At 43.4% G+C, this 13,752-nt stretch overlaps 1 protein-coding gene across 1 annotated transcript in view; it reads right to left on the bottom strand.

Annotated features, from left to right (window-relative positions):
* CLDN19 (claudin 19) overlaps positions 1-13,752 on the bottom strand; it is a 51,440-nt gene that overhangs the window by 13,219 nt on the left and 24,469 nt on the right. Inside the window, exons 2-3 of the mRNA XM_075329200.1 lie at positions 12,834-12,998; positions 8,840-8,924 (exon numbers count right to left, since the gene is read on the bottom strand). Of these exons, the coding sequence (XP_075185315.1) occupies positions 8,840-8,924; positions 12,834-12,998 (250 nt within the window). The remainder of the gene's footprint in view (positions 1-8,839; positions 8,925-12,833; positions 12,999-13,752) is intronic.

The raw sequence follows: 13,752 nt of genomic DNA on the forward strand, positions 1-13,752 counted from the left end.
ATGTACATCTGTGATCTCACTACTATGATGCATACGAGCTACTTCGTCTGCTGTGTTTCTCTCACCAGAACTGATAGACCTTGTGATTTGCCGACTTGTTGACTCTGATATTTTGTCTGGTCTTCCATCTCTTGGCTTTTGAGTGGCTGGATGGACTTCATTTTGCATTCTGTCAACTGCTGTGTTACTCCCAATTTTCTTGGCCGAGAGACCGCTATCGATGAGCTGGATGATGCTTTCTCTTTTCTTGGGAAATCTTCATGGCTGATCCTTGATTCGAATAGTGACCTTTCACTTGGGAATCAACCTAATAACACACTGAGCTATTAGAGAATGTGAGAACAGGTTGTAATTTGTAGTATACAGGAAGAAAAAGATTTTTCCACGACCAGGAGACAAACAGTAACAATACAGTGACATGAGAAGAATCAGCCATAACTAATCTTATGCTAAATAGTTACAAGTCAAATGTAGATATGAAATAGCCAAGATGGTTGTCTATAAAATGAAGGAAGTCTCACTCTCAAAGCTGTCGTGGATGGTAAATTATGAAGGCTGAAAGTCAAAATTTAATAACATTGTTACCCTTTTGCTCATCAGTGTAGTGAAGGTTCAAAAGAAGATACTTTTCCAAGTCTCTAAGCAATGGGAATTTCACATCGATGGATGTACACTATGTGCAGAATTATTAGGCAAGTTGTATTTTAGAGGACTTTTTTTTATTATTGATCAACAACTATGTTCTCAATCAACCCAAAAGACTCAAATATCAAAGCTTAATATTTTTGGAAGTTGGAGTGTTTTTTTTTAGATTTGGCTATCTTAGAAGGATCTCTGTTTGTGCAGGTAACTATTACTGTGCAGAATTATTAGGCAACTGAAAACAAACCAAATATATTTCCATCTCACTTGTTTATTTTTCACCAAGTAAACCAATATAACTGCACAAAATTTAGAAATAAACATTTCTGACAGGCAAAAACAAAACCGAAAAAAATTAGTGACCAATATAGCCATCTTTCTTTCTGATGACACTCAACAGCCGACCATCCATACATTCTGTCAGTTGCTTGATCTGTTTACGATCAACATTGCGTGCAGCAGCCACCACAGCCTCCCAGACACTGTTCCGAGTGGTGTACTGTTTTCCCTCCCTGTAGATCTCACATTTTATGAGGGACCACAGGTTCTCTATGGGGTTCAGATCAGGTGAACAAGGGGGCCATGTCATTATTTTTTCATCTTTTAGACCTTTACTGGCCAGCCACACTGTGGAGTAGTTGGATGAATGTGATGGAGCATTGTCCTGCATGAAAATCATGTTTTTCTTGAACGATACCGACTTGTACCTGTACCACTGCTTGAAGAAGTTGTCTTCCAGAAACTGGCAGTAGGTCTGGGAGTTGAGCTTCATTCCATCCTCAACCTGAAAAGGTCCCACAAGTTCATCTTTGATGATCCCAGCCCATACCAGTACCTACCTCCACCTTGCTGGCGTCTGAGTCAGAGTGGAGCTCTCTGCCCTTTACTGATCCAGCCTCTGGCCCATCCATCTGGCCCATCAAGAGTCACTCTCATTTCATCAGTCCATAAAACCTTTGTAAAATCAGTCTTAAGATATTTCTTGGCCCAGTCTTGACGTTTTATCTTATGTTTCTTGTTCAAAGGTGGTGGTTTTTCAGCCTTCCTTACCTCGGCCATGTCCCTGAGTATGGCACACCTTGTGCTTTTTGATACTCCAGTAACGATGCATCTCTGAAATATGGCCAAACTGGTGGCATATGGCATCTTGGCAGCTTCACGCTTGATTTTCCTCAATTCATGGGCAGTTATTTTGCGCCTTTTTACCCAACACGCTTCTTGCGACCCTGTTGGCTATTTGCCATGAAACGCTTGATTGTTCAGTGATAACGCTTCAAAAGTTTGGTAATTTCAAGACTGCTGCATCCCACTGCAAAACATCTCACAATTTTGGACTTTTCAGAGCCCATCAAATCTCTCTTCTGACCCATTTTGCCAAAGGAAAGGAAGTTGCCTAATAATTAAGCACACTTTATATAGGGAGTTGATGTTGTTACACCGCACCCCTCCTCATTACAGAGATGCACATCACCTGATTTACTTAATTGATAGTTGGCTCTCATGCCTATACAGCTTGGAGTAGGACGACATGTATAAAAAGTGTCATGTGATCAAAATACTCATTTGCCTAATAATTCTGCACACAGTGTAGACGCCTCTCCAACATACCGAAGTGTCACATTCAGTACACCACCTTGTAAATTTACAGTGGCCCATAAACCAATCCGGTTAAGGGATAATTTGCCCAAGTTTGGGATTTGAATTTAGCTGGGGTTTCAAGGTCTCAAGAATATATGACTTTTGGGGAGAGGTGTTATTCTAGGCAAAAAGCCGAATTTTCACAATGTATCAGGAAGTACATTTTTGTGAGAGGCATAATTGTTTTTTTGGCAGATGAAATGTTTTAGTGAATTTTAAAGAACCTGCTTTATTTTTGCTATTATGATGTCCTCCCTTCCCCCTCATCCGATTTCCTTCCAGTACTATAATTTTAGAAGATGGAGACATTCCAAGTGCAGTGTAAATTTATCTTCCAATACTTGGCAGCACATTTACGGTCAATTGTTACGAATGACACAAACTCTTAAAAGTGTGAATGGATGTAAGACTTTGTGTAAATTACTTTGTAGCAGAAAAGTGTGAAGTTATTTTTTGGCAGCTTCCCAAATGTATTAAATGCAATAAGCAATTACATTACAGTCAGATGTTCATGGAGCTTAAAAGGAAACCTGACAGCCAGCGGATGCATGCCGCCCACTCCACCGGCATCATGTATTAGATGTTGGCTCCATGATCACAGCCGATGATTTTTGACTTTGAAACATTGAAGTTTTTCAGAGAAAACCATAATTTAAAAACTACCAGTGTCACGATTATCTCCTTGCATGTTTAGAACGGTGACAGCCTTTGGACTGGAGCCTCTCATCTGGCTCTTTTCATTTAAATGGGTTTCATTTCTCTTGGCACTGAAGTGGTTAAGTGCCAGTCTTGCTATTGCAGCTTTTCCAAAGCAGTTCCTTGCTGAATGACCAGCTGCATTCACTAAGTAGTCACACCCTTCAGCTTTAAATAGTGGTGTATCCCAGCATTCCCTGCTGAAGATACAAATTCATTTGTGTCCTGGCCATCTGTGAGGAAGGTTCTGCTAGTTTGGTTTCTGTGCTCAGGCAATATCCGTTTGATGGTTTTTTTTCCCCCTGTTTGTCTTTACTTCTCTAGTATGTTGTTAGTGCAGCGGTGAGGTCTAGTGAACCTCATCTGCCCCTCACTAGTCAGGGTTAATATAGGGCCTTTTTAGGGTACAAGGTTCCTGCTCAGCGACAGTTGCAGAAACTGTATAGGGACTGGTGAGGAGAGAAGGGACAGTTGCAGGTGAGGTTAGGATGTACCCACCTACCCCTCTCACTAGTTCCAGGGCCTCCCGTTGTTTTTGTGTCCCCAGTGCCTCCTTCTCTTGTATTTCTGTTGTGCTTCAGACGCAATTAGGTCTGAACACACTCCGCTACACTTGCTACACCAAGCAAGCGTGACAGCTAGGGACCGAGCCGTATAGGAGACTGTTGTGAATGTCAGTTATGATTTTGCTGCTGTGAGGCTCCCTCTTGTGGCCAGGAATGGTTTGGACAGAGACCAGGTGTGTTGAGCAATGGGCGTTTCCATTGCTAACTCTCTGATATTTAAACCCTGGTCTGCTGGCAGGCTATGCCGGATGTCAGTTGTTCTTTGTTCACCAGCCTGCTTCATCCTGCTCCAGACCACATCTACCCCAGATAAGTGCTTGGCTCTTTATTTGTTGTTTGGTTCTTTTTGCTCTTATCTGATTTTGTCATTTGCTGTGGTTATTGTCAGTTTATTTGCATGCAGGGATCTTCCCTCTCAGTTGCTTAGCTGGGAAGCTCCCTGCAACTACGTTTGGAGTATTGCTACTATAAGTCCATGTATTTGTTGCTTCTTGAATTTGTAATGGTTCCTGCGTTCTGTTCATTGGTATGACAAGAGTGCCTGGTATAGGACGGAGTTCAGATCTAGCGATCTGAGGGCTTTTTTTACTATCAGGTTTTTGGATTTTTGTAGGGTTTTTCTCTGGCCACCATCAGTCCATTTCCTGTCCTGTCCTATTTAGTCAGTAGGGCCTCACCTTTTGCTAATCCTATCATCTATCTGTGTATTGTGTTTTCCTATATCACCGCAGTCTTTGAATGTGGGGGGCTTGCTATTCTTTATCTATTTTCTGAGGCAGAGAGTTATTCATCTTTCCTACCTTTAGGATAGTTAGTTCTCCAGCTGGGTTCGCGGTGCACAGGATGTTAGTTCACCCCTCGGCTACTTCTAGTGTTGATGGTTAGTAAGGGGATGGCGGCCAGATTAGTAGTTGCCAATGCTCTTGTCACCTTTTACCAATGATTTATGGTGGTCTTCCATGGTTCCGGATCATAACAGCACATCCGGCCAACAAATTTAAAGGGTACTCTTAAAAAGGAAAAAAAAAAGGTCTGCTGAAATTTTTTTTTTTTATTTTGGTGTTTTTCCTCTTTTTCTTTGGGTTCCGTGGAAGCTTCCTTTTTTCTAGCATGGATGAATTGGGTGAGCGTGTTGCTCATCTTGATGCTAAGGTTCGTCGTATAGAGTCTTATCTTGCACAGACTCCCCTTGCAGAGCCTAAGATTCCCGTTCCTGAATTTTTTTCGGGAGATAGGTCGAGATTTTCGAGCTTTAAAAATAATTGTAAATTATTTTTTGACCTGCGCCCTAAGTCCTCAGGGAATCCCGTACAGCAGGTCAAGATTGTCATCTCCCTGCTGCGTGGTGATGACCCTCAGGACTGAGCCTTCTCTTTGGCGTCTGATGATCCGATTCACAGTGATGTGGACTCCTTTTTTCAGGCCTTGGGTTTATTATATGACAAACCCAATATTGTGGACCAAGCAGAAAAGGCCTTGTTGTCCTTAACTCAGGGTCTGGATTCTGCAGAAACTTTTTGTCAGAAATTTCGAAAGTGGGCGGTCCTTACCAAATGGAATGATGACGCGCTTGCGGCTCTTTTTCTGAAGGGTATTGCTGATACTGTGAAGGATGTAATGATGGGATTCCCTGTCCCTTCTGGTCTTGATGCCTCTATGACTGTAGCCATTCAGATTGATAGGCGATTACGTGAGCGCAGGAAGATACCTGCTGGTTTTGTGCCTGTGGAACAGCCTTTGGAGCCAAGAGTTCCTGCAGCAGCGCCTCCTGACCCTGTTTTGGTACAATGGGATCTGGAGTATGAGGTTGAAAAAATTCTGGATTCCCGTCGCAGTAGGCGAAAGCTTCAGTATCTTGTGAAATGGAAGGGTTATGGGCAGGAGGATAACTCTTGGGTTGTGGCTTCTGACATTCATGCAGACAGGTTGGTTCGCGCCTTCCATCATGCTCATCCTGAGCGACCCAGTGGCGTTGGTGAGGGTTCGGTGACCCCTCCTCAAGGGGGGGTACTGTTGTGAATGTCAGTTATGATTTTGCTGCTGTGAGGCTCCCTCTTGTGGCCAGGAATGGTTTGGACAGAGACCAGGTGTGTTGAGCAATGGGCGTTTCCATTGCTAACTCTCTGCCTATTTAAACCCTGGTCTGCTGGCAGGCTATACCGGATGTCAGTTGTTCTTTGTTCACCAGCCTGCTTCATCCTGCTCCACACCACATCCACCCTAGATAAGTGCTTGGCTCTTTATTTGTTGTTTGGTTCTTTTTGCTCTTATCTGAGTTTGTCATTTGCTGTCGTTATTGTAAGTTTATTTGCATGCAGGGATCTTCCCTCTCAGTTGCTTAGCTGGGAAGCTCCCTGCAGCTATGTTTGGAGTATTGCTCCTATTAGTCCATGTGTTTGTTGCTTCTTGACTTTGTAATGGTTCCTGCTTTCTGTTCATTGGTATGACAAGAGCGCCTGGTATAGGACGAAGTTCAGATCTAGCGATCTGAGGGCTTTTTGTACTATCAGGTTTTTGGATTTTTGTAGGGTTTTTCTCTGGCCATCATCAGTCCCTTTCCTATCCTGTCCTATTTAGTCAGTAGGACCTCACCTTTTGCTAATCCTATCATCCATCTGTGTATTGTGTTTTCCTATATCACCACAGTCTTTGAATGTGGGGGGCTTGCTATTCTTTATCTATTTTCTGAGGCAGAGAGTTATTCATCTTTCTTTCCTTTAGGATAGCTAGTTCTCCGGCTGGGTTCGCGGTGCACAGGATGTTAGTTCACCCCTCGGCTACTTCTAGTGTTGATGGTTAGTAAGGGGATGGCGGCCAGATTAGTTGCCAATGCTCTTGTCACCTTTTACCAATGATTTATGGTGGTCTTCCATGGTTGCGGATCATAACAGGAGACTAGTCAGATAGGCAAGTTCCCGGTGGCTTTTCCCTGCCCACTGCCTTGAATTCACAGGTCTCTCCATGCATGTATTGGGAGAGACCTGTCAGTCACTGGTAGCGGGCAGGGAGAAACCGCTAGGGACCCACCTGTCCAACTAGACTATCGTGTGGCTCAGCCCCAAAATCTGTCCAGAGTTAAACTCACATGGCAGAAATCATACAGACAGTGCTGCCCATTCATTATGCCAAGTTATCCCAAGATTGAAAGGATACCAATGTAATGTTTTACCCGTCACAGTGCTCCCACCGGAATGTGGGAGGAAACCAGAGTACTGGGAAGAAGCCCACACAAACACAAGGAGAACATACAAACTCCTTGCAGATGTTGTCCTTTGTGGGATTTGAACCCAAGGACCTAAGTGCTGCAACAATGCTAACCACTGTGCCACCATACAGTGCTAACCATTGAGCCACTGTGCTGCCCAATTTTGTCAGAAAATATCAATAGACATTATGGCTTTAGAATGTTTGTCTATAAAATTCTCTCCTTTTTATGTTACACTGATGAGCAAAAGGGTAACAGTGTTTTGAACTTTTGATTTTCAGGCTCCATATCTCACAATCCACTACAGCTACAAATAAGAGACTAGCTTCATTTATAGACAATCATCTTGGCTATGTCATACATAAATTTGTCTTGCAACTATTTAGCATATGATTAGTTATGTAGATTCCTCTCATGTTACAGCTTCTGTCGGTGGGAAAAAAATTCTTCCTGTATACTACAAAATACAACCTGTTCTCATATTTCATAATAGCTCAATGTGTTATTAGGTTGAGTTTCAAGTGAAAGGTCACAGGTTCGAATTGAGAAGCAGCCATGAAGATTTCCCAAAAATAGGAAACTGCATCATCCATTTCATCGATAGTGGTCTCTCAGAAAAGAAATTTGCCAAACCACATCATGTGAGGCCATGACAGTTGGAAGAATATGAAATGACATCCGTCCATCCATTCAAAAGCCAAGAGGTGGACGTTCAAGCAAAATATTGGTGTCAACAAGTCGGCTCATCCCAAGGTCTATCAGTTCGGAAGTGACAAACATGGCAGTGGAGGCAGCTCAGATGCTTCATAATAGTGAGATCACAGGCGTCCATGAAAGCACAGTCTGCCACATGATACACAAGTCAGGCATGGTGGCCTGAAAAAATAGGAAGAAGCCTCAAAGCTATTATAGGCATAAGAAGCGTTGGCTTGAGTTTGCCAAAAAGGGGACAGTAATTCAACGGAATCAGGTGATTTGGAGTGATGAGATGAAAATCAATAGCCTAGGCTCTGATGGGTGCAAATGGGTCTGGAAGAAAAAAAGGGAAAAGCAGCGACCGGATTGAGAAATATAAGAAACTATCAAGTTTGGTGGAGGAAGCCTGCTGATTTGGGGTTGTTCATGTATGAGATAGCTAAAATCATGATCTAGAAAATGAAGGTCATCTCACGCTAAAAATGTAGTGGATGGTGAGATATGGAGGCTAAAAGTGAAAAATTCAAAACATTGCTACCATTTTGCTTTTCACTGTATCACGGCACTGCCATGGGCACTCTAGCTAAGATGATTATCTATAAAATGAAGGTCGTCTCACACGCAAAGATGTAGTGAATAAAGAGATATGGAGCCTGAAATTGAAAAGTTCAAAACATTGTTACCCTTTAGCTTTTCACTGTATCACAAAATAAAAGGCACTGCCATGGGCACTCAATTTGCCCCCACTTGCTTAATCATTTTTTAGGATGGTGGAAATAAATTCACATTCTGAGAATGTCTATTTAAAGACATCTATTTAGAAAGTAGTGTGGGTCCAGGCTCATGTACTTTTCCCAGATATTTTTAGGTAGATTGGATGTGACTTTGTTTAGTATTATTCCTTAAATATACAAATGAGGTTATTCATGATTTAAAAGATCGGATCACAGAATGTGTGTGCTCAGCCTTATAAACTTTAAATGAGCTGAGGCGCAACAACAAACCCAACCCCTGTACAGGGGTGGTGCCAATTCTCACTAATACAGCAGATATATTTTCCCAGTTTTGCAATACCCCTTTAACTATACTGGAAGCACAATGAAGATGATAAGAAAACACATCCCTTTTTCTGCTGTCCTTGGCCTCCTTAATGATTGGGGAACAATTATAAAGAAATTGGGAAGACTGGGAAGTACTGTCTGAGATACAGGTCAGCATTCAGCATAGGTCTAGACGAAGTTGCTATGGAAACAATATTTGGCCCACTTTTGTGACAGCTAATATAGGCGAAAAATGGAGCAGTGGTAGCAAAAAATTGAGATCACTTCTATTATTTCCCAACATGGACTGGAAGATTAGCAGCAGGTTCTTTTCTTTTGTCCATATTTCAACTTACCGTGCATTAACTGGAGTGTTGGGGTTAAAAAAGTCATGAGTGACTTGAGTAGCGTACCATGAGACAGCTATTAATGTCAGCAGGCCTGATAATAAAAAAGGAAAGAAAGGTCAAGACACACATCACATGAATATCCAAATCCAAAAGTTATATAGGATGTAGGTCAAACCAAAATAGCATCAAGGACGGTATAACACAAAGACTGAATTTATCTTGGGAGTCTGTAGGACCAATATATTCTCTGGTCACGATCGCCCTAAGATTTACCAAAGATGGCTTCATGTATTACAACTAATTAGTCCACTATCAGAGGATAAATAATAGAGTCATTACATATGTATATACAGTACAGACCAAAAGTTTGGATGGACACACCTTCTCATTCAAAGAGTTTTCTTTATTTTCAGTGTGTAGATACACATTGAAGGCATCAAAACTGTGAATTAAAACATGTGGAATGAAATACTTAAAGTGTGAAACAACTGAAAATATGTCTTATATTCTAGGTTCTTCAAAGGCTGCCTTTTGCTTTGATTACTACTTTGCACACTCTTGGCATTCTCTTGATGAGCTTCAAGAGGTAGTCACTGGAAATGGTTTTCCAACAGTCTTGAATGAGTTCCCAGAGATGCTTAGCACTTGTTGGCCCTTTTGCCTTCACTCTGCGGTCCAGCTCACCCCAAACCATCTCGATTGGGTTCAGGTCTGGTAACTGTGGAGGCCAGGTCATCTGGCGTAGCACCCCATCACTCTCCTTCTTAGTCAAATAGCCCTTACACAGCCTGGAGGTGTGTTTGGGGTCATTGTCCTGTTGAAAAATAAATGATGGTCCAACTAAACGCAAACCGGATGGAATAGCACGGCGCTGCAAGATGCTGTGGTAGCCATGCTGATTCTGTATGTCTTCAATTTTAAATAAATCCCCAACAGTGTCACCAGAAAGCACCCCTACACCATCACACCTCCTCCTCCATGCTTCACAGTGGGAACCAGCCATGTAGAGTCCATCCATTCACCTTTTCTACAAAGACACGGTGGTTGGATCCAAAGATCTCAAATTTGGACTCATCAGACCAAAGCACAGATTTCCACTGGTCTAATGTCCATTCCTTGTGTTCTTTAGCCCAAACAAGTCTCTTCTGCTTGTTGCCTCTCCTTAGCAGTGGTTTCCTAGCAGCTATTTTACCATGAAGGCCTGCTGCACAAAGTCTCCTCTTAACAGTTCTTCTAGAGATGAGAAGGTGTGTCCAAACCTTTGGTCTGTACTGTATATGAGTAGTGAATGGAAATATGCAACATTTCCCACTGCATCAAGTATGCTCCGGCCATAACTCTGAGGAGCAGGCCTCCTTTCCAGAAAGGTCAACCATGGACATGGTCCACTTGCACCTACTGGAAAATCCATTGAAAATATAACACAAAAACATGAGGAAAACTGGCAACTATGTTGTTACCGCATAGTTTTGAAGTCTAAAAGGGTCTACATGTGCTCCATTAATGAACTTTAATACACACAAACTACCTCTTCAGTGCAAATTGTGTACCCACTAAACTACCCGAGATCAGTCACCAATGGCACCTTGTGGGGTAAAAGCTAAAGAATATATTACTTCCATAGTTCCCATTCTATTTATATTGTGTTATGTGTTTATATCGGAAGTATTTTCCAGCATATGCCTCCAACAGAAGAAAAAAGGACACTGCATGATATACATTTTGGGGTGTTCACCTCTGCAACAAAAAATGATGCCCACTAGCACTTGGACACACTTATGATATATGAGGAGTCAATGGGGCTTTATGGACATGTTCAGTGTATGTGTAGAGGTGATCGGGTCCCTGCGCTGTTTTATGCTATATGTTGTCTACCTGTACTGCAAAAGGTGTTTTAATCTAAATGTATTATATGGTGTTTGATTATTATAAATGTGTGTTTACATGTAATTGCTGCTAGCAGAGCTGGGGACCTTTACCACCTGGTGCCACCTAACTGACGGGCCGGAGCAGCGGTAGATTAGATATGAGATAGGACAGGGTTAAGTCGAGGTAGAGGAGGAGTGACAGGTGGCAAGTGGGTTGGCTGGTAGTGTGGGCCTCATGGGATGCCAGTTCTGGATAAGGTATGTGTAAGAAAAGATGTGGCTACAGTGTCAGGGCCAGTCAGGGAACCCTGAAGTAACCTTGTGAGGTCCGGAGCTTACGGTTCACCCCAGCGGGCTTAAGGAAGTTATTCGACTAGACAGCTGTCGTGGTCAAGAAGCGGACAAAGGTGTAAGGAAGAGGAGGGAATAAAGATGCAGACCCGGCAGCTTGAGGAAGAGTTCCAAGATAGTGAGCAACAGGTCGGGAAAGAGTACCCCAGAAACAGTAGAACCAGAACCGTGAGGAGTGAGGCCATGTCTGCCATAACAGTGTAAAGTATAAACTGAACAAGTTTGATTGCCAAGTGAACTTTGTTGTTGTGTGGGTGACTATTTTGTCTATGACGAGGACCGTAAGCGGGGTGATGGACACGAGTCTGAAGAAATCAGTAAGTGTTGCGCACTCCACCCGAAGTCACACCTGTACACGGAGCCTCCTTGGCAAAGGAGTGTGGCGCCCGTACGGCCCTGCATCCGTGCCTTCCTTAACATGCACCAGGAAATATCCCAGGTATATGTGGTGGAGGGCACGGGGCAGGAAGTGATTGTAGTCATGAGTGCAGGGGGAACAACAGGTCACAGCACAGCCTGTCATTAACCCCCTCCCCTCCCCGTCACCGCACCACACACAGGAGGACTCCGCATCAGTTGCAGGCGACATCACATTCACATTTTCAGGAAATAAAGTCCAGTAACAGTCTGTTTTCTCAAAAATAACACAAGTTTATTTTCCTTTTTCTTCTAACATCTCGGACCGCGCTTCGCCGGTACTGATATTCTTCCCATAGGGGTGCCTTACTTATTTTCTCTCACATATAATTTATCAGCAGTCCGTCTTTTTGGCACCTGGGCACTTTCTGTCACCTCTAGGCCTCTCCTTCCTTCACTACACATCACACTGGCACGAACCATGGCATAAAGTCCATTGGGCCACTTCCCCCCCCCCCACAGGGGATGCTGAAACGCAAGAAGGACCGCAACTGACAGGGCTCTCCATATGTACCCAGGCCATCCAGCCATACCCTTCTACCTGAGGGCGCACTAACCTTTCCATGAGTGAGTAATTCTTTGAGTTTTAGCAGCTAGACGAAACGGACGCCAGACCCCCGACTGTAGGACTGAACCCCTCTCCTTTGGGGGATGCAGTTGATCAATTTGGACCGGATCCCACATATCACAGCCAAGGGGTGACCCATAGGATCAGAATCTTCATAGTGGGGATTATATCTCTTACATCTTTCTAGGGATTCTCCCCTCCCCTCCCCATTATCTTTTTCTTATATACCCCTATCCTCCTCCTACTACCATTCTCTCTCTGCCCACCCAGGTGCCAGGACAACTGTCCTGCTACACTGCCACCTGATGGCGAAATCACACAAGCAAGCCATTTACACTTTATAATAACGCTTTACAGTTACCACACAGGACATTAGTATGCCGGGTACAGATGCAGGGGGGCTAACCCTTAACCCCCCTACATTTACACTACACAAAGTGATAAAACAGAATGTCAACGCATCTGACCATAAATCTGCAATCAAGGCAGGCTGACAATGGTCTGGTCTCATTAGTGGCCATCTCAGATTTTTCTGAAAAATATTTGCTTCTAAATTTGTTGATCCTTTTGGGGTGTTTTTTGTGTTTTATTTTTTAATGTGCATCTGAAAAAAAAAAAGACCACCATGGTCTTAGCTTGGACAAGTGAAGACTTTTTACTGTGAGGCTCTTGGTTTTAACTTTTGAAAAATGTACTCTTGTGACATTTTTAAGCCGGGGTCTTATGGAGTCGGACTTGTGGGGATTCTTAGAGATATGATACCTGCTCATAGATCAATGAGTGTTAGCTGTGTTACCTGCAAGCAAGAAGAGGATGCCGCCAGCCACCGCGATTCTGTCTTTCGTGACGGGATTGTTGTCACCCACTTTAGTACATTTCATCCCAACAACACTAATAATAATTCCAATGAATCCCAGCAGCATGGCCACCACCATGAGAGCCCGCGTTGCCTGGATGTGCACTGCAGAACAGAAACATAGAGATATACATCAACAGATAAGTTAACATTTTTGGTTGATGCAAAGGAAACAAATGCAATCCAATAGATTATTAACCACTTGCTTTATTAAAGGGAACCTGTCACAGGTTTTTGGCCTTCTAAACAAAAACAAAGACCTTAAGCAGCGCCTGTGCTAAATTCTATAAAGGTGCACGTTAATCTCCATCCCTGTATGTAAATTGTCCAGTTCAGTTCGAAGAGTGTCCTATGCTGCGCCTCCTGTCCTTCCTTTTGGCTTCCTCCTGTGCTGATTTACATGGAGCAAGCCTAGTATGCCATCCATAATCTCCATATCCCAGCTTGCGTAGGGTCACTTTTCTCTGCCGTATTGCGGGCAGAGCCGAAAACATAGATGCGCGTGAACCAGCAGGTTCTCTTCGCAGGCACGAGATTTTGCCCGGTGTTATGGATGAAGCGGGTGATGTCATCCACATCGCCGGCCAAAATCTCGCGCCTGTGCAGAGAACTCATCGGTTCGCGCAGGCGCACTTATCTTTTCAGCTTTGCCCGCAATAGGGCAGAACAAAGTGTGCCTGCACGAGTCGGGAATATATCTGCGGAGGTGCAAGAATTTGCCCACCTATGTGGAGAATGTCCAAGGCGTCATCCATGTCAATCAGCACAGGAGGACGGCAAAAAGAGAGACAGGAGGCGCAGATTAGGACGCCCATCGGACTGGACCAGACCGGACAATTTACATACAGGGCGAAAGATT

The sequence above is a fragment of the Anomaloglossus baeobatrachus genome, chromosome 11, assembly GCF_048569485.1.
Source record: "Anomaloglossus baeobatrachus isolate aAnoBae1 chromosome 11, aAnoBae1.hap1, whole genome shotgun sequence".
NCBI lineage: Eukaryota > Metazoa > Chordata > Amphibia > Anura > Aromobatidae > Anomaloglossus > Anomaloglossus baeobatrachus.